This window comes from Ciconia boyciana, chromosome 13 (genome assembly GCF_034638445.1).
Source record: "Ciconia boyciana chromosome 13, ASM3463844v1, whole genome shotgun sequence".
Classification (NCBI taxonomy): Eukaryota; Metazoa; Chordata; class Aves; order Ciconiiformes; family Ciconiidae; genus Ciconia; species Ciconia boyciana.
The window spans coordinates 773,465-799,094 of record NC_132946.1 but is presented as its reverse complement, the minus strand read 5'-3'; the positions used below and the strand labels follow the sequence as shown (position 1 = coordinate 799,094).

Below are 25,630 nucleotides of genomic sequence, written 5' to 3'. Positions count from 1 at the left end.
GACCCATGGTGCAGCACAGCCGCAGCACCCGCTGTGCCATGTCTCAGCATCCAGTGGGCCAGGGCCATGCATCCACTGTCAGGACGTCCTGGCCTCTCCCCAGCACCGCCTGCCTCCCCGCGGTCCTTTCCCTGTTCCCTGCCGGTGCTGCTGCAGCCCTGCCTCGGATCCCGGCCGCAGCCCTTCACAGCTGCCCGCGCCCCGCTCTTCTCGCTAGGAAGTGCTTCCCACCCGCGTGTTAGGAAGAAATGTATACCAGCTCTACGTACTAAAGCCAGAGCCTGACACCGACTCTATGAGATTTATTACAGGGTTTATTAGACAGAGTGTCCACACTTTAAGTCGGGGAGGGGAGGACAGCCAGGGCTTTTTAGTTCCTTCCTGACTTTGATAGAGAGTAGAAGATCGCTCAGCAAGCGGCAGACTGAGCACGGCAATGGCAGCCTGCCGTTGGCAGCCAGTGGGAGGTAACGGGGTGCGCCGCTCACTCGGCTTCTGCATCGCTGTCGGGACCGAGGACGTCGAGGGGCTGGACGCGCAGCGAGTCGTAGTTGGGCGGGGGGGTGCCGGGCTCAGGGGGCAGCGGCTCGTCCCCGGGCAGGGCACCCGCGTCCTCGTGCTGGAAGCCCAGGTTGGTGTGAGCCTCCACCAGCTCCGACACCGTCGGGGGCGCATCCGGGTACCGCGCCTGCACCCGCTTCTGCTTCAGGCCTTTGCACCAGCTGATCACGTTAATAACGGTGATCCACAGCGAGTCGATGATGATTTCCCCGAACTCGATGAGGCACAGCACCGAGCCCCCCATCCAGAACCCGAACTGGCCTCCCAGGCTCGACAGCAGCCAAACGATCTGCGGGGAGGAGAGCAGGAGTGAGCTGAGGCAGCGGACCCTGGTCTCTGATCGGCCCCTGCCCATCACCCTGTGCGCTGGTGCCGAGCCGGGGGATGCCCCTGCCTCTCCTGCCCCCCAGGACCTGCCTGCCGAGTCCCTCGCCTGCGGTGCTGCCCTGCGGGGCTGCGCTCCCTGGTGCCGCTTCTCAGTGACCTGCCCTGCGCTGGCGATGGGGACGGGAGGTGGGGGGGAAGAACGAACCGGGGGCCGCGAACCGGCCGGTGGAGGCAGCTTCGTCCGCTTCATTGCCACGGACGCGTGAAGCAGCAGCACCAAGGGACCAGGCAAGACCCCCGCTAAGCGTCTCCGGACAGGGCTGATGAGCCCTGAGGAGCTGAGCCCTGCCCGTGTGTCCGGGGTGACGCGTTCCTGTGTCTGCTCCCCGGGCGCCGTGCAGGAGGGGCAGGGACGGGCACTCACCGTCGTGGCGGCAGACTCCGAGATGGTGCGGTAGTTGTACTCCTGGAAGTAAATGTTCAGCTTGATGATCCCGTTTCTGTAAGGGACAAACGGCAGCTCAGCACAGAGCTGGGCTGCGGGCGTCCCACGCCTCCGCTCCACCGCCTGCCCGCGGGAAGGGCTGCGCACAGCCCGGCCCGAGCTGCTCACGAGCGTCCACCGAAACTTCTGCCAGGCACGTGGAAGAAGTTAAAAAGTGCCACTGGCTGCGAAGGGAAGAGAGACGCGGTTCTGAGGTTCCTCCTGGGAAGCACTTGCACGCCTGGAAGCTTCTTTGGGGCTGTTTGCTTTCCCTTTTCCAGCTGCCCTGGTTAGTCTAGAGGGGCCATCGCCCCTCTGCACCTCCCGTTCCTGTGTGCACCCACAGAGCGGCTGCGTCGCGACCGACTGCGTTACAGGGGGCTTAATGCGAACAGATCAGCCGATAGCTGTGAAACCGTGTCCTCACTCTCTAGTTTTTTTCCCTTGGGGAAAATACCTCCTCTTTTCCTACTAATGCAGGGTTTAGGTTTTCAAAGGGTAACTCAGCAGTTGCCCTAATTTTGGTGCATCCCCCCTACTGCTGCTGCTGTTGGCAGATTCAGACGTGTAAGTATGGAGGGACGACCATTACGATCCAGGAGCTGGACCCTGGCAGTTCACAGCTTCGGAGCTTCCAGATTCTATAGGCGACTGATTAGGAATGCTGCAGTTAGCGTCGATTTTAACTTCACTCACGGCTGTCTGACCCCGTTTGTCACTATGGAGAGCAGGGGATACGCGTGAAGCGCGTTCCAGATTTGCTTTATGTATCTTCCAGGCAGACATGTGCCGGACGTTGTCCTCCCTTTGCATTAGCACACGTGTGCCCTGGCCCATCGCCAAGGCTCACCTTAGTCCAGTGTTAACAGGCTCAATAGAGAAGATAAAGTGGTTGTTCCTGTCACTTACCTGTCCAGAGTCACATTTGTTGACATATCCCTTTCATAAGACAGAATATGGAAAATCCAGTCCTAGGAAAACAAAATTTATTCAGAGCTGAGCAGAAGCATCCTCCCCGGCCGCCTGCCGGGGCAGGAACCCAAGGGCGTTGCGGGACCCCGGGAGGAGGAGCTGCCGTGGGGCTGTCCCTCCTCCGCTCTCATGCCTGGCACCAGGGTTTGTCTGCACGCTGAAAATGTGTAATTTAGCAAAGAGGCACTTGCTACCTGGACATTAGCTCTGAAAATACTGCGTGATTCATGTGGCTAAGAACAGGTAATTATTAATGAGTGTTTCAAAACAAGAAATCGGTGTTACCTCCGAAGCTTCAGAGGGCCAGTCTGCCATGGAGATGGTCATCTTATACTGCGTGTCGCTAGGGAGAGGAAAGGGGAGCATTGGTACAGAAGTTTCCTCTCCTCTGAAGTCGCTGGAACTTCAGGTCTCATGCAGAAAAGCAGCCCCGCGTGATTGACTGCCATTCTAGAAAGGTCAGAATTGATGGGAGACGAAATGCAGGATCCCCTCCACCTTTACAGCTGCCAGACGTGGCTTGTGTACTTACTTGCACGTTTCCTTACAAGAGTCAATACAAATCTGTCTGTGTCTTATACTTGATCTCAGTGATGAATAGCAATATGCTGTTTGGTGAAAACAAAAAATCAAAGCACCTCTTTAGATAAGGACCCCGCTTACTGGGTTATATCAATTTCATTTAATAAAATGAATATTTAGGTGTGACCTGCTGCACAGGTTTGCTGTCTTCCCCTCTAGCCTTCCTTGCCTTGAGAAGCTCAGGCAAAGCGGTTGGACAATTTAATAACAAATTAAGAAGATTTTTTTTCTGCAGACAGTTTCTGTGGAGTCGGTGGTTTTGGCTCAGCCCTGGCCAGCTGCCGGGGTGGGAGGGCGGCTGCTGCCCCAGCTGCCCGTGCGGAGCCGTGCTGCCCGTCTCTGCCCGCCCGTGGGGAGCAGGAGATGCCCCCGCCTCTGCGCACCCTTGCAGGAGCCCATTGCCCCCGCTCGGGCCAGCTCGTCTCTGCACCCTTCAGGCGCGGAGGCCTGGAGCGTTGCCCCTCTGCCTCCCTTTGGTACCCAGGGGCTCCGTTACCTCCCCTGGCTGGAGCCAGCCGTCCCGGAGAGCCCTGCCCTGGGGCAGCGCGGAAGCTGAGGACCCCCAGCCCGCGGCCGGCACCAAGGTTTCGCCCCTTCTCCCCGGCACTGACCCGAACGGCCACGGGGAGACTTTCCATAGGCAAAAGCCATTCACCTCTTGCATTTACAAGTAAAGCTCCTGTCCGCTCCCGCCCCTCCTGCGCGCCAGGACCCCGGGCAGGCTGCGCAATTAGTTTTGTTCACGTTCTTACCCCAACCTGGGTTATCTTCGTTATTGCAATAATTCACCCCTTCAGGTAAAGGAAACATATAGTGACCACATCCACAGATTTCAATCATGTGATTTTGGAAACAAGAGCGCAGGCAAGCCTGAAAAAAGGAACAGGGAGCTGCTTAGGCGCGGGCTGAACCTGCTCGCCTCCATGCTGCTGGGGTCTACGCTGCCTACGGGAATTACTCGGCTCCGAGGTATTTTCTCTCTTTTGCACTGAACAGCTGACTTTGTGGCTGCGCACAGAGAGGCTGAAGGCGCAGCGGGAGCGGGTGCTGCCAGCGCCTGTCCCTGCGCGATGCCGTGACCCCATCCTCCAGCGTGCGCCGAGCATCGCCAGGCACCGCGGCAGGCTCTGGAAGCCCGGCACAAGTGACGCTGGTTTTACAGCGGCGAGACAAGGCGGGTGGATAAGCTGCCGTGTGTAGAGTTGCACTGCAGTTACGGTTTTCTTTACGATGTATTTTTACTGCTGCTCCTGGAGGTTTTAAGGCACGTCCTAGTTGTGAGCTGCCCGTGGGGAAGGCACCTTGCAGGAGCAGACGGGAACTCAGTGCCTGCTCCCAGCTGCACAAGAAACTGCTCATTTCTTAACTATTTTAGGGCTTCATGGAAGCAATACGGAGTTTCCAAAAAGGAATAAAAATGTTCTGTACACCTATAGACACTGCTGTTGTCTCCAGGCTTTACATGACAAACTGACAAAGGGCTGGTTTCCACTTTAAAGCCAGGACTCTAAAAATACTTCAACATAAAGAGCAGGTTTTAGAAATCTGAATTATCTTATCTGTGCATCTGCGTCTCTCCTTGAAAGGATTGCAGCCGCAGCTTCGGCAGCGTGCGAGCCGGGCTGCAGCACTGCCATTAGCTCGGCGAGGCATGAAGTTAATCATCCGAGATTGGAGTGGGATTCTGGATGAAACAGTGCACAAAGCAATAACAAAGTCTATGAAAAGATAATTAAATTGAACAGCTCCAGCTAGGTAGAACAACCAGAGAATTTCTGTGTGATACAAAACGCTTACAGAGTTCACTGCCATCAGGGAGCGATGGAAAAGCCCAATTCTGCTGCGAGGTCTCTGAGCTGACGTGAATTATGTGGACGTAGAACCCCAGCCAGCATTCAGCAGCTTTTAAGTAATAATGCAATCCTTTCAAGTATTTGCTTAAACGTTATACAAGCATCTTAAAAAGTAGGGTAAAGTGATCCAATTGTTATAATTATATAAAGGCAGAAATATAAAAAACCCTGCTGGACCAAAGCCCTCCCACTTGTCTGGGGTGTATTCTTCAGGCTTTTGTAAATGACCCCCAAAATGGTTTTGATGTTTTCCTTATTGCCAGATCTCACCCTGCAGGAACGCTTCTCCCTCATGTCATAGCCTGTTACAAATTAACCAGTGCTTAATGTTTACACTATATTTTTCTACAGATTCAAGGTTTACAAACACTCAACTTTCTCATCCCAATTTTAAAGTGAAGAAAAGGCAAAGGTCTCTCTCCGTTTCCTATACAAACCAAGCAGGCATTTTCAGGGTGAAAAATTACTTAATTCCCTTAAAGAGAAAAGGATTAAAAAGAGCAGGAGTGTTCAGGAGAGGAATCCCTCCTGTATATTCCCCTCCTGTCAGGGATAAATATTACTCGTGTACACAAGAGACGAGCCGCTTTGCACATCTGAGCAACGCCGCGGCTAAAACCCGGAGCGCAGCAGCCGTGCTGCGGACGGCCCCGAGCAGCAGGAGCCAGCGGGTCCCCTGGGAAGTGTCACCGTAACGTCCCAGCAAAAGCTTCCCAGAGCCGCGGTGACCGGTCACGCCGCAGGACGGCACCTGCGGTTCTGGGGACGGAGCAGCTTTGCTGTGCCGGTGCCGCCGGCACCGGCAGCTACGGCGATCGCTCCGTCGCCCCGTGAGTTTAGGGAAGTTCGCCTGTTGGACGTGGTAATGACTAGAGCCTGCCCCTTGCTGGCTGATCTACCTACAATTAAAAGATTTCAGCCAAGCACGGAAATTGGAGGGAAAAAAAGGTATTCTCACAGCTGAAAAAGAAATTAATTGCCGTAATGACATGGCATGAGCAGTTACTCTTTCTAAAGGAGAAACAACCGCTCTGAGGCCTCCTGCGGCTGAGCTGGGCAGCGGGCAGAGGAGCGTGGGGCCGGCGCTGTGCCGGCAGCCCTGCGGGAGCAGGTCGGTCCCGGCAGGACGGGGAGCTCCGCTCCCAACTGGGCGCTCTGGAAGAAGTCTTTTCCCGGTGTTTCCCACGTTGTGAAGGACCCGGCATTAGCCAAAGCTCTTGGGACTTTCAGCCCGTTTCAGACGCTCTCCCCGGCGCCGAAGGGGAGCTGCCTCCCGGCTCCGTCACCCTGGGGCTCCAGCGGTCCCCAGCACCTCCCAGTGAAACCAGTGCAGGGAGGGAGGCCGGGCGGGACGCGGGTGCGAGGTGCCCTTGGCCGGGGCTGCGGTTCTGCCCTCCGAGCTGAGGCAGTGACCGACCGGAGCCTGATGGCAATCGGGGCTGCTCGGGGAGCCAAAAGGGGGGGAAATGGAGAAGCAGCGGGTTTTAAGGGGCCAAGGGGCCCAGGCGCACCCTGCTCTCACTTCGTCTGGTTTTCAGGATGAGCGGGAGCCCTCCGCTTCGGGGAGCCGAGCTCCGAGGCGACAGGGTACGAGGAAAGGGCCAGCATTAAACCGCGCTCATACGTGGAGGTAAAAATATTTGCTTTTTTGTCTGCAAATTAGGACTTTGCTGTTAGGTCGCACGTGGCAGGGTCCCGAGTAACAACAGAGATCCTGGGGGTTTGCTGTGTTTCGGCTTTTGAGAAAAGGACAGAAATGACCATTTTCATCCCTCTCAAAATGAAACAAACTTCATACCTGGCTAAGGGAAGAAAAACTGCTGATGCCCTTTCCCGGCCGTATGAGCTGTTTTGGTGTGAGAACGAAAACTGAAGATTACACTGAACTGTGTTGCCTGCCAGAGGAACGCTCCTTATCTTTCGATGCAAGTGTTAATACCCGCATCGTTAGGTCTTGCTCCTGCAATACACAGTTATTTCCACTGGATCCACTGGGATCGTTTCCAAACCTGGAGCTATTGAGCATTCAGAGTCAAGTGCTGGTTTCTTACCAGAAAAGAAGGGTCCCGTGTTTAGGTTACGCTTTTACTTTGTCATTGCTGATGCTCCAGTAATCCTGCATGCTGGTCAAAGATTTTAACTGCTTTGACATTTTTCCTAAACAGCCTTGTTTGATTTAAAAACGTGTTTTACCTGTATGGAGTAGGAGGTATTGTATTGGCTATAGAGATTTTTTACAGGGACATCAGACCCGTTCATGGTGCAGTCACTGTAGGGATAGCCCATCCGTTCCAGTTCATCCTGAAAGAAAACCGAAACAGCAAATTTCAGCAGTCACCGCTCCTCCCCAGGTCCCTGGTGCCCGTGTCTAGAGACTCTGCAATTCCTGTATTCCCCGCTGGCTTTGAAAAAAATCAAGGAACCGCAGGAAGCAGAGCTGAAGGAGCTGCAGCCCGTTCCCCGGGGCGGATCGAGGCAGATGGGGGTGTTCAAGAGCAGCATGTTTTAGCAAGGCACCTTCTGACATGCTGAAGGAAGAGGGAACAATGACCTGAGCTCAATATTTTGGCTTCAATAAAGCACTTTGCCAGGACAGTTACATAAAAGTCTCCATAAAGTGTTCCAGCCCACAGCTAGCGTATACCTTGACTCTTTTGGTTTGAGCCAGTTCAGCCAAGACTTAAAACAAACTTGGTTGCAGTCCCATCAGATAACATTATTCTCAGACAATCTGCTCTAGAGGAATGCCACACATACCACTAACACGCCGATGGAGGTTTCCGTCCCGGCCATTGCATAGATGCCCTGGTCCTTAAGGAAGGGGAAGCTCTTCTGTTGATGCAGCATGAGCCTGGCCCCGGCAGCGGAGGACAGGTAGGGGATATAGTCTTGCTGGCTGATGTCCAGAATTAACTTCAGCCCTGGGACACCGGACAAAACACTCAGAACAGGAATTGTATCGAAATGTGAGTCTTTAGGGAAAAAAGGAATCTATTTTCTTTTCACTGCACACAAAAATCTCCGTCCGTGGGGGAAGAGCCAGGGTCTGGCTGCCACGTCAGCCTTGCAGGTGCATAAATACGCATGATGGCGAACGCACGGGATGGAGATATCTGAGTGAATATTCAGACATTGCCTCAGATATTTTGGCTATCCAGATGTTACACTTCTGCGAAGTAACATCTGTAGTCACAGTACTTGTTTCTACGTGGTACGTTTCCCTTTTGGGGGCTTATCCCCTCCTGGAAAACCGTTACTCCCTGCTGTAGTGCTCCAGAGACACAGAAATGGTAAATCTGTTCTATCTGACAGAAATGGCCACTGAGAGACAGAATAACTCCCCGCACTTCACTCCTTTAGCTCCTGCTTTCTTAGCAGAGCTCTCTCTTACCGAACTCAGCTCCGGGGTTGGAAGAATTCAAAGCCTCTTCGTCCATGCCCCAGTTGAAGATGTAGCAGTTACCGTGGTCTGGGTGATAGATTTGGGTGAAATTCCTGGAAGAATCATGCACATAAAACTGTGACTCTCGGGGAGGACTAAAGGGTTATAAAACAATGCATCTGGTGGGACCGGTGCTTGGTGGTTAGGTCTGGGATTCACTTTAAATTGCTTTATTTGTAGAATGCCTATACAGAAATTTCAGCTGATATAATTTCAATCAATCTGCTGTTGAAAAAAAAGCAAAGCAAGGTACTGGTGTGTACTGAGACACAGCCACTGGGGATAACGCTGGGTCGGAATGTAAAGGAATCGTCTGTCATACAGACGAGAGAAATAACTGCTTGATCTGAGCTGTGGCAACAGGCTTTGGCTGCTGTTACGGCTTGTCCTTTGACAACAACCCTCTGCTGCCCTCCTTGCAGAAGGGGCGGGAGCCTGGGGTGCTGCTGTGCACTCCTGTTTCTCAAAACTGGATATATAAATATGGCGTTCACAAGAAACGACGATGGCTCAAATGCATTTCTCAGAGCCTTGTGTAAAAAGGGGGGGGTGCACTGCTGTGCCGGGGTACGCTGACTCAGCACCTGGGCTGGCAGCTGGTTATTTATCACCAGATACCCTGGGGAGGTCCCATCGATGCTGTTAGTCTCGATATGTCATAAGCAAAACGGCCCATCCAAAACTAAAACTCAAGCCAGCACTATCCCAAAATACCCTGTTTCATCCACTATTACATCCAGAAATGCCCTGGGAAATGTCATTAGAGTTAAGGACCAGCAGAAGTCTCTTTATTAACTGATATATACCTTAAAAAGAGAAAAGAAGGCAGCTGTCATGCCTTTAGTGTCCTGTACCGTTCCTGATGTGACAGAAAAGGGCAGGGAGCTCGGGATGCACCTACTTGTAGTTGCAGGGTTCGGCCCCATAGAGACACGCCAGGATCATGTCTTCTGCCTGGTAGCCCATCCTGATTCTCTCGTGCAGCGGGACTTTGGAGAGGATGCTCGTGGACTGCAGGATGTACCACTCGGTCACCGCCTGCGCCGCGCTGGTGAAGTTCCTGTAGGTGCAGTTGTTGGAGCCCTGATGGCTGCACTGGGGACACACAGCAGGCAGGTCTGAGCCTGTCCCGCGGCGGGGACGGCAGGAGGGACGTATGGCACGCACCCCCTCCCTGCGCGCTCGGCCGGATGCCAGCCCTGCCTGCTGCTCCCGGGGAGCGAAGGAGGGACGGCCGGCCGGAGCTGCGGAGCCGGCTGCCACATCGCATGTGCTTGGGGATGGGTCCCTCCCCGGGGGTATCCCAGCTGGGCAGATTCTCCATCGGTCCCAGCGTTACCTCCGCAGGATTGCAGAAAACGCCACTTTTTGGCCAATTCTTTAAGGCTGGAGTTGCCCCAGCTTCCAAGCTCTGGTCAGGCAGGTCCTTGAAGCCTTGGTGGGAGCAGAGGGTGGGGGGTCGTGAGACCCCCATGTGCCTCTGCGCCGAGGACAGGGGCAGGGGCAGCAGCCGCAGCCTCTCCCTGGCATTTTGGGTGCCAGACCCGAGGAAGAGGTGAAAGCAGCGGGGAGCCTGCGTGGAGCAGCACCTCTGCCCTGGCTCTGCCCTGGCTCAGCCTTGGCTCAGCCCTGGCTCAGCCCTGGCTCAGCCCTGGCTCTGCCTGCCGCAGGGCTGCGCCGGGCGGCCCCAGAGGACGTACGGCATTGTCCTCTGCGCTGCGGGCAGACTCCACTGACCGCCGCGGTGCACACTTGGTTACTGCCCCTTGCTGCCCAGCGTCTCCAGCATCCCGCTCGCCAGCGGCTGCCGGACCCCTGGCAGGATCCGCTCCGTACCTCTGATGCAGTGCGAGGCTGCTACCGCTGCCCGTCCCTTTTTCCATGAGGAACCTGCTGATCTTACTGATGGCATGCAGCTACCTACATTCGTCATGGACTAACTTAACACAGCTCCTTGCTGGGTTTCCTCTCATTTAAGGAAGTATATTTAGGGTATGATCCTGCTGCAGGCCCCATGGACAGAAATCCAGCAGCTTCAGCGGGACGTCTGGCTGCGTAACCTGCAGGGGATCAGACCCCCCTCTGGTTTTTAAAACAGATTAAAAAAAATTTAAAAACATCTTAAAATACCTCTGTGCTGCCTTCCTCAAAAAACCAAGCAAACAGCCCTGGAGCCTTGACATAACACGCCACAACTTGCAAACTGCCCTGTACCGAGGATGCCACCAGCATGGGCAGCCCCCAGCCCCGGCGCAGCCGGACCAGAGCCCCGAGGCAGAGCGGCTGCGGGCAGCTGGTGGGGAGGAGACGCCGATCTCCACGCTGCATCCCTGCCGGGGATCCCAGCCCAGCGCTGCCCAGCCCTCGCCCCTCCCGGCTGCCTCCCGCGGGACCCCTCTCACCAGCTTCACCGCCAGCTTGTACTTCTTTTCTTCCGATGTCGCGTTGGCTGGGGCAGGTGGAGCAGCCGTTTGGTTGCCTGCAGCGGTTTGGTTGCCCGCAGCGGTTTGGTTGCCCCCAGCAGTCTGGTTGCCCCCAGCAGTCTGGTTGCCCGCAGCGGTTTGGTTGCCCCCAGCAGTCTGGTTGCCCCCAGCAGTCTGGTTGCCCAGAGCAGTCTGGTTGCTCTCAAAGATGTCCAGGATGACGGGGTTGTCTTTGTCATGCTCGTCGATGAGGACCAGGGGTATCTGGTGCCAGAGCCCCAGGTCGAGCGGCGGGGAGGTGTTCTCGCTGCTGTTCCCCGGTGTGGGCTGCAGGATCCTCTCCAGCGCCGCTTCGATGAGCCTGTCCAGTTCTCTCAGCAGATGCTTCACCTCTGAGTATCTGCAGGACAAAGGGTGGTTACCAGGCGGTGCCGAGGCAGTGGGGACATGCGGCAGCTCGTTCCTGGGGACCTCGGATTGCTGCCTAAGAATTTTCTGGAGAATGATGGGAGCCTCTGTGCAGAGCACGGCCAGCTCGGACACGGGCATCCCAGCAGCCTGCAACCGGGCAGAAAACCAGCGGGAGGATAAACAGTGTGCTGTGGTGGTGAACTGTGTTCTGTCAGTGCAGAACCGAATTGGTTGTATTTCAGTAATTCACTACGGTTTACACAAAACATCTCTAGCAAGCAGAGATGAAAAAACACCAAAGCAATTCCTGCGTGTCGGTCGAGAGCACCTTGCCTTGGGCTACACCTTTGCACGGATATATATTCGAAGCGACTCTAACAAAAATCAGTTACTCCTTGGAAATGACGATCTAGCTATACCACTGCAGCTCCCAGCTGATGCTGCTGTTTAACCAGCTCTCAATGGCCAGAGCGTAAGCGATAAGAGGTACGTTCACAGCGAGGAAGGAGAAAGAAAGGAATTGTGGGGAAAGACTGAGAGACTGATCTTGGTTGTGACAAGCGAGTTGAACTTCGAGTTTTCCCTGAGACAGGGAAAGTTTACAGGGAGGCAATGACCATCGTTAGATTAACTGATACAGTAAGGAAAACCAGGCAAACTCGCAGGCACACAAACCCTCCTCTGGAGCCGAGCCGTTCGCCTTTATGTTGTCCTCCTTTATTTGGCTTTTAGTGCCACTTGGGGAGTCAAAGGATCATTTCCAGTGATGCTCCTAACACGATACCGGAGACAGGAACGGATCCACAGTACCTTGCGCTAGCCATATAACTGAGGGTGTTGCAGCACGACTGGGTAAATTAGGTGAAGAAAAACTTACTTGAAAGGGTTGGCATTGCAGACCGTGACCGCTGGGAACTTCATGGTCTTAAAGCCAATAGAGAGAGATGACGTGACGTTGTAGGAGAGGTAGGTGTTAATGAGGATACCCCACTGCCAGAAGACCAGAGACGCGAAGAGCAGCGTTAGGAAGAACCAGATTAATTTCTTCTTCGGCCCCTCTTTGATGATGCGCTTTGGGCCGTGGGTGTTGGTGTTGTCGCAGTACCAGACCAGCAGCTCCTTGTAGGTGTAGCCAGGGCCCTTCTGCAGGCGGTGCAGCGCCCGAACGAAGTACTTCTTCAGGTTCATGCTGCCGTCTGCAAGTGGGAGACAAGACATCAAACCAGCCATGTGGAGAGGCAAGCTTTGCATTACGCCACGTGTACTTGTATTGTCAGCAAAGCGGAACCGGAGTAGCTATGTGATGGCACGGCCGCGGTTTTACAACCCAGGAGAAATTCAGAGCAGATGTTCTGCAGGGTTGCACCGTGGCAGTGAAATGGCCTGGAGCCCCTCACCTCCTGAGAGGGTACCAGGGGGAGGTTTGTGCTTTGCAGCTCCAAAAGCGGCAAATGTTTGTCGTGTCCCTTCTGGGGTCCCCTCTGGCCCTGGGAGAGTTAAGTGACTTGGACCTGCTGGACGTGGCCGTGCCTGCAGCGACTTACAGAGTACTGGCCCCCGGGCTGTGCAAGTGTCGCAGGCAATAACAAGACAACTTTTTAGGAAGTCGGAGTTTTGTGTGCAAACCGGTATGTCTCCGACATCGTCCGAAACCTTTGCCAACCAGATGAACCAAGCAGTACAGACATCAGCTGGTTTCAGGTAGCATTCAGGCTAACAGTGTCTAGTGGCCAAGCTAACAGAGGGCTTAAGATGGTTTTTCTTAAAAGTAAAAAGTATTACAGCGCAGCAGCTATTGGAGGGGGCAGGAGAAGAGGACCTGGAACCAGCAGCACCTTTCCCAGGACCAGGAATGCCGTTCAGTGCTGCTGCCCGCCAGAGGAAGGACAACGGATTGGTTTTTTCCACCGAATTCCTTTGTCTTTCAGATACTATCGGTATGCGTCCACTGCTCACGTGAGGGATGCTGCATATTTTACATTCATATTGTGAGTAAATAGAACATTTTGTGCTGCTATTTTAAGGTGAGAATTTGTGTTTCTAAATCTCAATATCCCGAGGCAGGATTTCAAAACAAACCCGAGTCAGCTGCTTAGAACATTTTTCAGATTTAAACTGTAGGAGAACAAAATTAAAGATTAACGCTGCATATAACTCAGCATTCTAGAAGAAAAAGTGCTGAAATAATACAGCAGTATTTCAATAATGAGCAGTACTCAGCAATGCAGAAACTCGATTAACACAAAGTTACGTGCAGAGAGGCTACCGAAGGTACAAAAGGAAGCTGAAGGGTGCGCACAGAGGCCTCTTGGGGAGCGGGAGCAACTGCGGCCTTCTTACTTTTCAAAAAAAAAAAAAAAGTAATACTGATTCATTGATTTATTGGCCAGATCTGCAAAATCTCCTGGGTAGTATATACAGAGTTTGATAAAAGTATAAACCCAATAGATTTTATGATGCCTCCCTCCGTGATGCAGAGAGACGATGATTTTCATTGCACACCATGTGATGTTAGACGTAGCCTAACACCGTGAGGTCTCGATGGGAGACTGCTTTGGAAAGAAGCAGCTCTGGCTGCGTCCTCCGAGATCTGAGGGCAGGCTCTGCTCTCGTCTGAAAGCGTTCTGTTCTCCGAGGAACACGAGTCCTGGGACTTGGACCTCCCGGACCCCCTGGACCCCCGGGGCCTCCCGGACCCCCAACCCCCCCGCGCATCATCAGCTCGTCCTCCGTGAACTGGTGCCCCAGAGGTTCCCACCCACAGCGGCCTGCAGAAGGGTTTATTCCCAGAAGGAGCCTACACTGCACCAGATGCTCGTTGGCTTTTGGGCAGGACTGTAACGAAAACAGGAGCGACGACCTTAGCCTCTGCTTAATTACCCGCGGCTGGAGGGAAGACGTGAAACGTGCGCGGCCGCTCTGCCCGAGCCTCCTGCTGCCGGGTGTGAGCGCAAACCCATCTCAAGGCACAGCCTCCAGACTGGTCTCGGCTTTATAAAACGGTACCGTCAAAATACATTTAAATCCAGAGAGACTAGCAAGGCAAACTAGTAAATATTTTCCACCTTTTAAGAAATCCAATAAAAGATTTAGATTAGATTAAAATTTAAAACACACCTACACTGCACTGGGCAAAATCCAGCCCGGCTGGACCTGACTGGCCGCATGCCCTGCAGCCTCTGTTTGCTCTGCTGCTTACAGACCGCACCGGCCAAACACAGCGCGTGGGCTCCTGCCGAGAGTCCGAGACCTGCCACGCAGGGATCCCAGCTTGTACAGATCTTTGTGGGTTGCTCCTCAACCTGACGTTGCTGTAAGAAGTTATTATTTCTTTTTATATTGTTTCCTGAGGCTGAATTTTAGCTTTTTTTCTCCCGATGGCAATGTTGAGACACATACTTACGGTTTCAGGAGCACACGCAAAGTAAAAGCTCTACTTTCATATCTGAGTAAAGGTAAAGATACTGAATGGCTAATTTTGATGCTGCTTTATCTTTGTTCATGGCTTTGCAGGAGTCATTGATACGCTTGTTCTCCACCTTGAACTTATTTCCATTTAAGCACCTACCCTGAGAGTGCTCTTGCAAAGTCATGGTATGCTTGCTAGCGAGAGCAATGGGAAGATGCTGCGCTGGGAAAGGAAAACCAGCTCTAAATCAGTCTTAAGCAAAGATTAGAGTGCTTCCAGCTCACTTTATCTTTTCAGCTCACCAACCGTAAAAACGCTGTGCTGAAGGGCAGCATTTTCACATTTTTAAGTTAGACTCAAGCCACACCGTGGAAAATAAGATTAAACTAGTTTTTAGATGTGTTTTAAACTCATTCAGGACATTTTTTCCCAATGTCAAAGCTACTGGCCCTGTTCTTTGCAAGCGCTGCTCCGTCCTGTGGTCCCGCGGGGCACCTGCCAGCGAGAGCACAGGCACAGGGACGGGGACAGGGACGGGGACGGGGACAGGGATGGGGACGGGGTCGGCTGGAAGAGCTGCCTCATGCAGGATGCCCGCAGCATCCCCGCCCTGCCATGAAAACACATGGATCCCCAAATTAAAAAGCCAAGTTAACAAAGGTGTGCTGGCAATACAGTCACAGGTTTTGCAGGGGACATCTTAACATGGCAGCAGAGCGAAAGACCCAGCTTTACCCTTCCTTTAGGCATAAGCTGTGCTTTCACATGGAAGGTCGTTGGATAAAAGACACGAAGCAAAAACTGTGCTTGACCATACCTGGATGACATTTTTTCAATCTTTTTCTCATTTTAATAGTTTTCTTCTTACCTTTATTTCCAGAATATTTCCAAACGGACTGCTTGTTTCTTTCTCACTGCTGAAAGCCACTCTGTGCCACTCTGTGCGAGGTGCCTTGCCCGATCGGAAGCCAAAGCCCCTGTTACTGGGGGGCTCCTTGCCCCGGGCACAGAGGCTCAGTGCTCGGACGCCGAAGCTGTTCGGAGGGGGTTTGGTACCGATTTGGGTGCCAGCCTGGAGCCTGTCCTGCTCTCCCCCATCAGCGGGCTGTACCTGGAGCAGACGGGTGACAAATGAGGGACAACAAGACCTACCCTCCATCGGCACACAGATCACCGTCACCCCTTCCCAAACCCCCCTCCGGAGAAAGGGAGCAGGGGCTGCGGTGGGACAGGAGCTGAGGAGATCAGGGCTGGGGACTCAGAAGGTGCTTCCCCCTGGATGGACACGCAGCCCAGCTCCTGCTGGTGCGTGGCACGCACGGCAGTCTCACGGTTACAAAAATCTGTCCCTGCTGCCGCCCTCAAATCCCCCGTTACTCGCACAGCGTGCGAAGCTCGAGGGCCTGGATGTTTTGGCAGCTCCCGGCTGCCGCTCACTGGTTTTATTTCTTGTTTGGCTGCTCCACTTCCAAGGCCCTGGTCAGGGAAGGCGAACATGCACCCGTTAGGCTCCCCCACTCCTTTTCCTCCTTTGCATTTTTTATTGTCACACCGCTCCGTTTGCAGGACCGGTGTGTAATGTGTGGATAAGAACTGGCTTCGTCTCCTTTGCAGGTGAGCTGTAGCAGTGCGTTACTGCTGCGTTCCAGCCCCGAGGGTCCCTGCGGCGCCTGCAGCTCGCGCCGTGCTCTGCAAGCACTGACCTCGCCAGCCCGTGCTGCACCCTCTCCAGGGAACCACCGCTGCTTCCCTCGCCACCCCCCTGCCGTGCTTAGCGCTGGGCTGCCCCTTGTCAGCACGCTGCTGTCACCTAAAATGACTTTCAGGAATGGATCCAGGGCCACAGGACCCCTGCGGCGCGCAGGGTGCCACACGCCCTTCTCCTGGCAGTACCCGCATGCCTGCGATGACCGAAGCCGCCCCAAAAGCAACCTGCGCCTGGTTCTAGCGCGGTTTGCTTTGTGCTGCGACGGAGGTGTCCTCACCTTCCCCCAGCAGCCGCGAGTCCAGCCCTGCATCACCCCAGCACCATCCCAGGTGAAACTCCTCCACCTTAGGGGTGAGATCAGACTCCCACGTTACGAAATGATTGTGGTGACTGTGTTGAATCTCCTCTGGGGTTTTCCTAGGGCAATTGCCACTCAAAGGAAATAGAGACATAAGCAAAACTCAGCACACTCTTGGAGGCTCCAGGGTGGTACCTCGGCTGCAAAACCACCCCAGCGCTGCTGGGCCTGATATTGCAATTATTCAGTACTTTCTCTCCTGGGACAGGCACCAGTCAGTCCTCTTTGACCACCCGCTGCTCATCTGCCATCTTCTCCAGAGCTTGATGAAAAGACCTTGTTTCCCCAGAGAAGACATTTATGCTACCTAGTGGTATTTTTGCAAATTAGAGGAAACATTTTTATGACATCAGAAGTGTACAGGTTGGCAGTTGAACAAGAAAAGTGGAGCAGTAATGTGCCCTTCCTGAAAGCCCTTCCTGAGCCCGGGCTCAGAGTGCCCAGCAGATGCTGTGCCTTGCTGTTGTGCGTGAAGAGAGAGCGGCCGCCGCACGCAGCGGCCGGCTCAGACGCCCACGGCCGCCCCGATCCACGCAGGCACCTCCGGGTCTCTAATCCCGACGGGCACGCGTACAGCGCTCGACGAGTGTTTACCGTCCGGAAGTTTAGAGAGCATTTGCCTGGCTCTCTGTACCGCACGTTAGACGCTCCATCCCTTCTTCCCCTGCCTGCCTAAGCCTGTGTTCCCCGCCACGTCCCTGTCTCGGAGGAGGATGACAAGCCTTGCTCCTTCATGTGCCAGTAAGGTCACGTTCCTGAGAGCTAGCTCTGCTGCTTGTGCAACGAACAACGTGACTCCTGGAAGGTGAGAGGAGCAGAACCCCCCAGCAGCTCCCTCCCCACCCGCAGATCCCGTATTCCGCAACAAGGCCGGCGTCCCGAAGAGGGAGCATCCTCCGCCCTCACCGGGAGGCAGCAGCCCGGGCCGGATGGCACATTGCCCACAACAAAGGGAAGGGACGGGGAAATATTCAGAAAGCTGCGGCTTGCTTCCATACCTTTTATCAGGGACATGAAAGAAAACCTTGTGTCAACGGAGGTTAAATAGGAACGACTGCACCTGACCGCACCCCGCCTGGCGCGAAACCCCGCACCGCTGCTGCCAGAGCACGCAAAGCTCGGCTGACTTCACCTCCGCACCCGTGCGGAAAGACTCGGGGACCGAAGGAAAGGTTTTCATCCCCCCCGCCCCAAAAAAAAAAAAAAGTCAACAAAGGTCTCCCCTTATTTCTCCCCGCTCTAGAAGCAACATTAGGCCTTCGCACCGCATCCCCCACTGCAAGAAGCAGGGGGAAAACCACAGGGACGTGTGGGTGCTGGCACCTGAGCGAGCCCACGCGGGTTCTGCCCCACCGAGCCGGGCCCTTCGGCCCCGAGCCGCCGCCGGAGGGATGCCCGCGGGCGAACGCCCGCGGGCATCCCTCCGGCGGCGGCTCGGGGCCGAAGGGCCCGGCCAGCCCCGGGGCCCGCTCCCCCTCCCCGGGACCCCCCCGCCCGTCCCCGCTCCCCCCGTACCTGCCGCCCGCGCCGCTCCGGCCCCGCTCCCCGCTGCGAGCGCGCCCGGCCCCGCCGCTCCCCGCCCCGCTCCCGCCCCATCCCGCCCCTGGGCACTTCCCGGCCGGGCAGCTGAACCCTCCCTCCCCTCCGCCGGAGAGGCTTGCCGGGTTAGTGGCGGCTCGGCCGGGCTTGGTTGAACCCTTGCTTTAATTAAGTTCCTCCTAACACACCCCCCGGGAACCGCAGCCGCTTCTGCTGCTCCTACCCCGGCCCCGCAGAGAGCACCGGGGGCAGCGGCCCAAACCTCCCACTCCACAAGATGCCGAGGAAGTTGTGCCTCCATCCCGCTGCTAAGAGATGAGCACCCATCCTTGGTTTTCCCCCCCAAAAAAGAAGAATAAGCCCTATTAGAATGGCGCGCTTGGGGGAAGGAGCGCTCGGGCCATCGCTGGGATGCGGGCCGTGGTGCAGAAGGTGCAGGCAGAGTTTCACAGCAGGGCCAGGTCTGTCCTGCTGCGCTGCAGCGGTTCACGGTGCGTTCCTCGGTCCGGTTTGAAATGTCCCCGGCACCGGGCCGTCACCTCGCTGCTTTGGCTTCCCTCGTGCCCGCCAGCCCCCGCAGGCCTTTGACGCGGATGAAATAACTGCAGGTGAACTGCGCGAGTATTTCGAAACAGGTTTATAATCCTTTTTTTAAAAGATCTTGTTATCTTTCTTTAAAGAAGCAGAAGATCTTATAGTTTAGGGGTTTTTTTTCTAAAAAACGTCTCCCTGAGCAGCTGTGTTTACGAGCGGGCCGCTGCTGGGCAGGCTTTCCTGGCAGTGTTTTGTACACCGCGCGCCTTCCAGCGCGGACTACAGAGGATGTTGATGCTTAAATAGAAGGGGCAGAGCTCTGCCTCGGTGGCAGCGGCCGGCTGAGCCTGAAGGGTGACGAGCTCTTGCCAGGAGAAATGCACTCTGCTTCCATAAAATGACACCAAAATTTAAAAACTAAGCAGCTCTTCTATTTGCTCCTGAGGGCGGAAGGCGAGTGGCTCGGACGGGGCCGGGTGCCCTCATGAACACGCTCGTAGCCCGGTTGTCTGCGATTTTCACGGTGGTTAGCATGCGCTTTTGCATTTTATGACTTAATCTCTGTCTTACGTGTCTTGCACGCTGATTCCTGTTGATGACGTAATTATCCCTCGGGGGGGCTGGGGAGACTCCATGCCCCCCCATTTGTTTTCTGTATTTTCCTACACTGGGGCCAGCGCGCTGCGTGCCGTGGGGTGGGATCCCTGAGCATTGCTGTGCAAACACGGCTTAGAGGTAAAACCCTGAGCATCTTGAGCGACTGTGGGAGATGTTAACTCCTCACAACAGAACAGTAAACGTGTATAAACCCCCTTGGAACTATAAATCACCGCAGAGCAGCAAAGCATTGTAAAAGGTAACGATTGCCTCTTGCTAGGAAAAGTAATCACAGGTTCTTGTTCAATCAGGACTTGGTCAGACTTTCCCAAATGTCCCCGTGTTTCGTCGTTTGGGAACAAAAGGGATTTTTATTTTTAAATTGCACAAGTGTACCTCCTACCATTATGTCAGAAGTGGAATGTGGGATTGTGTTTAAACAGTATTTCCAAGTGAAGCTAGAACGAACAGGTTTGATGGCGAGTACCAGGACTTACCCAGTTTCTAACCTCTGTCCTGTCAAAATAATTGCCCTTCTATCACTACTTATTTCCCCGGAGAACAATGTTACCAGCACTGGCAGCTCGAACGCTGAAAATAGAGCAGGCTGCATTTGTTCAGTGGTTCGAAACATCAGCTGTGAAGCCAGCGAAGCCAAATGACCTTGAATTCGGCTTGACTTTGCGTTGTCTCTCTCACTTGCTTCATGAGAAAGTTTATTTCATAAGCAAAAACCTCCTGCTAAAAATACAGCTGAAAAACACTGTGGAAAGCTCTTCTGCACCCCAGGCATTGTGTTCTGAGTTGGGGTGTTGTGCTGGCGTGATGCCCCACCGACAGCAGCTAAATACAGCTGAGAAACTGGATACACCAGCCCAGAAAATGGCACCAGCGGTCTGAGCTGTAGCGTTTCGAAAATATCAACTGGTCCTAAATTTATTTAGTAAAATGAAAATATTTTAATGGTGACTGGAGTGGATACAAAGGAGGCTGAGAAGGCTTCTGGGCTGGTGTTTAGGCCTGTATGTAAAGACGAAGAAGAGCAGAGGTGCTTGCGGCAGAGCCCGACGCAGAGACCCAAGGTCAGCTCTGCAGGAAGGAAATCACCCCCAGATTACAGCCCTGTTGGCAGGGCTGAGTTCAGGTCACTGGAAAAACCACAGAACTCGTTCATATCTGGTTCTGTGTAAATCTGCATTGCTTTCGGCCAAATTACGCCCTTCGGCACGGTGATGGGGGAAGGTCCCGGTGGGGGGTCCCAGCCCGGCGCTGCTGCGGTGGCGGCCGTCAGACCCGAGGTCACTCCTCGGTGCTCAGGGATTTCAGGAGGATTTGAAAAGGCTCTTTGGGCTCCAGAAACGGGAGAGGTGCCGTGGCTTCGCTGTCCCACATTGCCTGCCCGGCCTCTGCAGGAGTCCCCTCCCGGGCAGCCCCCTCCCGGCGCGGGTGCCAGGACGGCGTGGCCAGCGCAGGCACAGCGCAGGTGATGGCCAGACAGGCACCGCCAGCGCACCCGCACCCGCTAATTAGATTGCCATTGAGCAGGAGCCGCGAGATGTACGTGCGAAATATTAGTCACGTCTGCAGCCTGGCTTCCAGTCGGACAGCTCTGGGGTTTGCAGGCCGTCAGGGAGGAGCGCGCCGGTCCCCATCACCGTCGCGCACCCCGTGTTGGTGGTCGGCGCTGCAGCCCCGGCAGCGGGGAGGCTGCTCCGGCTCCGCTCTGCCGAGGGAAGCCGGGCATCGCCCGTTCTCACGCAGCGTGCAAACAGGCTCATTCAGCACTTTAATTGCTCGGTTTGTCGGGTGCGCTTTCGGAGACGTGCTGTCACTAAACAAAATAGAGTAATTCAGTTGTGACCAGTAAAATCACAGTCAAATGATAGCGAGCATCTCACCAGCCAACCTGCACCGGTAACCGCTGCGTATAAAACCTTTTTAACTGACCTCTGTTTGCGTTACAAAGATCAGGCAGTAAAACCGAGACTGGTTTTGTTTTACAAGCAGCAGAAGAGGGGAGGGAAGCGGCCCCCCCGGGCCCGGCTCCTGCGCGCCTGGCGCGGCACGGTCGGCCGGCGGCCACGGCCTGGCTGCAGGGCTGGCGGAGAGGGGCTCGGTCCGCGCCAGGGCTCGCGCTGCCGCGGCGTGGGTACCACCGCTCTGTGCAATTCTGCGAGCCAAGCTGTTGGCTCAGGAACGGGAGGGACGGGGCAAAACCCAGCTCAGACGCAGCTCGCTTCAGCCCGAGCGTCAAGGACATTGGGAACTGAATCTCGGCTGGCCCCTCCGAGGCTGCGCTCCTCGGTGCGGGTGAAGCCCAGCAGGCTCTCGGCGCAGGACCGCGGCAGGCTGCGTGCTCAGCAGCGGTGTGTCACCGGTGGGGTTTCCCCAGACCCGCTCCGCAACTGATTGGTGTGATAGGGAATTAGTTGCGCTCATTTGCCTTTTCTGCCGTAGAAGTTTACTGGAAAAAATAATCAGCCTGCCGTGACTCCGGCGCCTAAGGATGCGGTAGCTGCGGGTGGGCTCAGGCCCCGGGGGTGCCGCGCTGGCCCGGTGCGGGCCAGGGAGCGCCAGCCTGGCACCAGCCGCCATGGAGCACCGTAAAGATCCCCGTGGGCCGGTGCTTTATGGTCCTCTCCCATGTTCTGGGGGAAATGTGAAATATTTTGTGACTGATGACTTTTTATAACAAGACAAGAGCGAGGGATGATTACCCTTTGTGATTACCTAGGAGAACAGGTTGTACCTTTCAGGATTCGTTATGTAAACTTGGGTGAGAAGGTCTTAAAACACAAGCGAGGACGGTACTGCGGCAAGAGGCGTTGTGAAAACGGTGATTCACCGCGGCGCTGGCCAGTACCTGCATTCTGCCACGCTTCGCGGTGATCGCATCCCCGCGAAGCAATTGCAGGCGAATAAAACTAGTGAACGCACACGTTTTTCCATCTCTAGAAATATATTTGGGCCAAGTGCATGAGTGGAAGGAGACAGAAGTGATCCCCTGTCGGGATGCCGGATGGGGCTGGGCTTGTTCAGCTGCCTGGAGGTTCGCTCGCAGGCGGGCAGGAGGCAGCAGCTCAGGGCTGACGCTGGTTCGTGTCACTCGGCCTGACAGGGGCTTCGCTGGCGAGCGTCCCCTCCTGCGCTTCGCGTCCCGCTGCTTTTGGGAACGCCACCTGACGGCAAGGCTGCCAGGGCGAAAATGCCGTCGGGGCAGCACGGGGCGCGGCGCTGGGGGAGCGCGCGTGGAGAGCTGCGAGGGCCGGCAGCCTGCCTGCGTGCCCGGCCGTGTGGGGAGGCTTGGCCCCCCGGGGGATGCGGCTCCCACCCAGCTCCTTCTGGAAGGGAAACTGAGGCAGGAGTGTAAGACAGGGACAGACAAGGCGGTGCGGGAGTGTCACAGCAAAGTGCCAAAGCATGGGCGATGCTACAAGACAGGACAAAACGCCAGGAACATGTCGTCCGCGGCCCCGAGGGCGGGTGTGTTTCCCTGTTTATACCACGGGCTGTGTTGCAACTGGGCCGGGGAGCAGGCACGGCTGCCGGGTCAGCGCCCCGAGCCCACGGCTGCTCTCCCCTGGGCCGAAGGGAAGAGCCCCGGTGCAGCGTGGCCGGCTGCTGCAGGAAGCTGCTGTGTGGCGTTCCGTCCTGCGCCGCAGGGGTGGCTGGCACTGCCACCACTGCCACCACTGCCACCACTGCCTCCACCGCCCCCAACAGCACCCCCAGCTCCCTGGGGCTGGGGCGTCCTGAGCCCCCACTGCTCTGGAGAGGGATGAGTGGGATGAGTGGGATGACCCCTCGTGCTCTGGAGTGGGATGAGCGGGTAAGTGGGCTGAGCAGGATGCGGGAGAAGAGCCTTTGCTTTTGGGAAGACGGGGACAGATGGAGAAAGCGATTTCATAAAAATCCCCAAGGGACTGGGGTGCCCTTGCTGCCAGAAAGCATCAGTCCCAAGAGAAAAGCTGTTCAGGAGCGATGTGGTTGGATAATTGTGCCGTTGCTTCAGAAAGCATCAAGCGCACCACGTGTGCCGTGCTGAGGGCTGCAGACCAGCGCTCATTTTGGGAGTGATCGTGTGGCCGCAGGCCGGCAAGCACAGCTCAACGCCCGGCAGCCCCCGCCTAGCGAGCGGCTGAGCAGAGCCCGCTGCGTGCATGGGGCTCGCGGGGCTCGCGGGGCCGGCTGCGCCGGGCTGGCAAGCGCACGCTGGCGCGCAGGCGCTGGGTGTCTGGCAGAGGAGACGGCTGTTGCCAGCGCTGCCCTTGGGAGCAGCGCGGTATTGAGCTGCCAGCATGGCGTGGGGCACCAGGCGGTGTCGGCAGGCAGCGGGGAGAGCTGGGACCAGCGCTGCCCCACAGCCGGAGCAACAGCTCCAGGCTTCCCCTGCGCAGGAGGCAGTCCGGTTCCTCGGATGGGATTGCCCATCCTGGCCTGGGATTTCTTCTCTCCTTCCCCTCCTTAGGCATCCGTCACACTCAGCCCCAACTCTCACTCTTCCCGGGGTTCGTCAGCCGTCACCAGCGCTGCCTGCCCAGCCCTGCTGACGACGTTATCCGCATGTGCCGGTGGAGGCGTGGGGAATCAGTGATGACTCCGCACCTCCCGGTCCGTCCTGTTCGCAGGGAGATGCCGGCGTCGGGATTAGTGCCGGAGCCGTGTCATGGCATGTCACTGCAGAGGGCAGCTGCTGCAATCGCGGGTTAACCTCTGACTCACGCTCGCCTGAAACCGCTCTGGCACTGCTACGGCTTGGGCCTGTGCTGGGGATGCTCCGGCTGTCGGAAACCCTCCTGGGGCTGAGGCTGCTCAGGAACGCTTCTGCAAAGCGCTGAGCAGATGGCTCAGATGGCTCAGACCTGGTGTCTGGCGCTGGGGAATTGCTCCAGAGAGCTGCCCAGCTCCGGCCACGTAGTGCTCACCGCTGCGGTGTCGCCTGAGACGGGCAGTGGGACTTCCAAGCCAAGCAACGATTTTGTACAATGAAGTACCCGCCTGCCAGCACCCTCCGTATCGCACACCCAGCCGCCGCAGCCTCCCGAGCCAGTGTGAGCCCCAGGAGCAGCGCTGGTCTGGGGCTCTCTGGCCGCGGCTCCAAGCAGAGGGCAGTCATGCCAAGAAGCCTGTTGCTTTAGCGTGTCCCCGACGGGCTCCTGGGGTCTGGTGGCAGCTGCGGCTGCTGCTGGCGAGGTAGCACCCACCTCCCAGAGCGCGGGGCTTCGGCTGCGCGGGAGGCACAGGTGGGCTCTCGCAGGACAGAGCCCCTCACTTGGGTGTTTCCTGGCGGGTCCGAGTGGAGAACACAGCCGCAGCAGAGCTGCCGTAGCCCTGCGAGCCCCTTCGTGGGTGTCTGGAGGAGAAACCTCCCGATGCTGATAGTTACGGAGCTGGCTCACCCTGCCCTGAAGGTGAAAGGGTAAAATTAAAACATCGACAATCTCCAGCCGTGTCCCGGCCTCCCCAGAGCTGTGCCTTATTGCAGGGCACAAGTGGAGACTCAGAGCCTGAAAGGGTTTTCCATCGGCATGTGCTGGAGATGCCTTTCCCCAGCCTCATTTACATTAATGAGGCATTTCACTCCCAAACCTGTTTGTGGACCACTGCAATGTCACCCAGGGGGAAGGGGGCCCGGGCAGCCTTTAACCCTGTCAGTGCTGCCCGGCTGCATCTGCCGGGAGCAGCCTTGAGCGGCCGTGCCTTCGCTCCCAGGGCGGCCGGCGTTACCCCTCCAGGCTGACACCCCCGGCCGCTGCAGCCCGTGGGGCTGGGGGCGGCGGTGCCTCGGCCAGCTGGGGTATGGATGGGGCCGGGCTGCGTCTCAGGCGTGTTTTCCAAGGAATCTGTGACTTATTGGTCATTGTCACACCCTGGGCAAGTTTTTCATCCTGGTTGACTGGGAGGTTGGATGCTCCCATTTTTCTGTGGATTACCAGGTGAAATTCTGTCTGCTAGGGCAACCACACGTCCTTCCTGCATTTGGCCGTCCTGTCTTTGAGTCGCCTTTGTGCTGGCGGCTCATGCCAAGCAGTGAAACAAGGAGAGTCAGGGTGAGAGTCTTGCTTTCCACCCAGGAAAAGCCTTTGCCCAGCAGTTTTGATTCTCAAAAGTACTTAAGCAGCAAGTCCCGCTACCGCGACTGGAGTTTGTGCCTGCAGAGCTGCCCCTCTCTCCACGGTTCTCAGGGCGGGCGCTTGCACCCTCGCGCCAGAGGAGCTGGGAGCACTGGGAAAGCCGCCAGCAGGCGAGGCCAGCGGCGGGACCCATGCCTGCTCTGCGAGTGCTTCCACCGCAGCTTGGACAAACCAATCTCCAATCTCCTCGTGGCCGGACGAGAGCCCGCGTAGCCTTTGCGGTGCTGCTTTGGGGGATGGGGGAGGTCAGGACAGTAACTACCGAAATCAGGCACCCCCAAGCAAAACGCCTGAGC

At 56.1% G+C, this 25,630-nt stretch overlaps 1 protein-coding gene across 1 annotated transcript; it reads right to left on the bottom strand.

The window, feature by feature from the left end:
* Positions 1-391: 391 nt before the first annotated feature.
* Positions 392-15,533, bottom strand: SCNN1B (sodium channel epithelial 1 subunit beta). The gene is made up of 13 exons (XM_072878065.1): positions 15,333-15,533; positions 11,933-12,251; positions 10,624-11,044; positions 9,123-9,316; positions 8,171-8,274; positions 7,537-7,700; positions 6,973-7,080; positions 3,679-3,796; positions 2,877-2,952; positions 2,630-2,687; positions 2,282-2,343; positions 1,313-1,388; positions 392-850 (listed from the first exon to the last, which is right to left on the bottom strand). The coding sequence occupies exons 2-13, from the start codon at positions 12,241-12,243 to the stop codon at positions 485-487; spliced, it is 2,058 nt and encodes a 685-aa protein (XP_072734166.1). The 5' UTR covers positions 12,244-12,251; positions 15,333-15,533; the 3' UTR covers positions 392-484.
* Between the last annotated feature and the right edge of the window lie 10,097 nt (positions 15,534-25,630).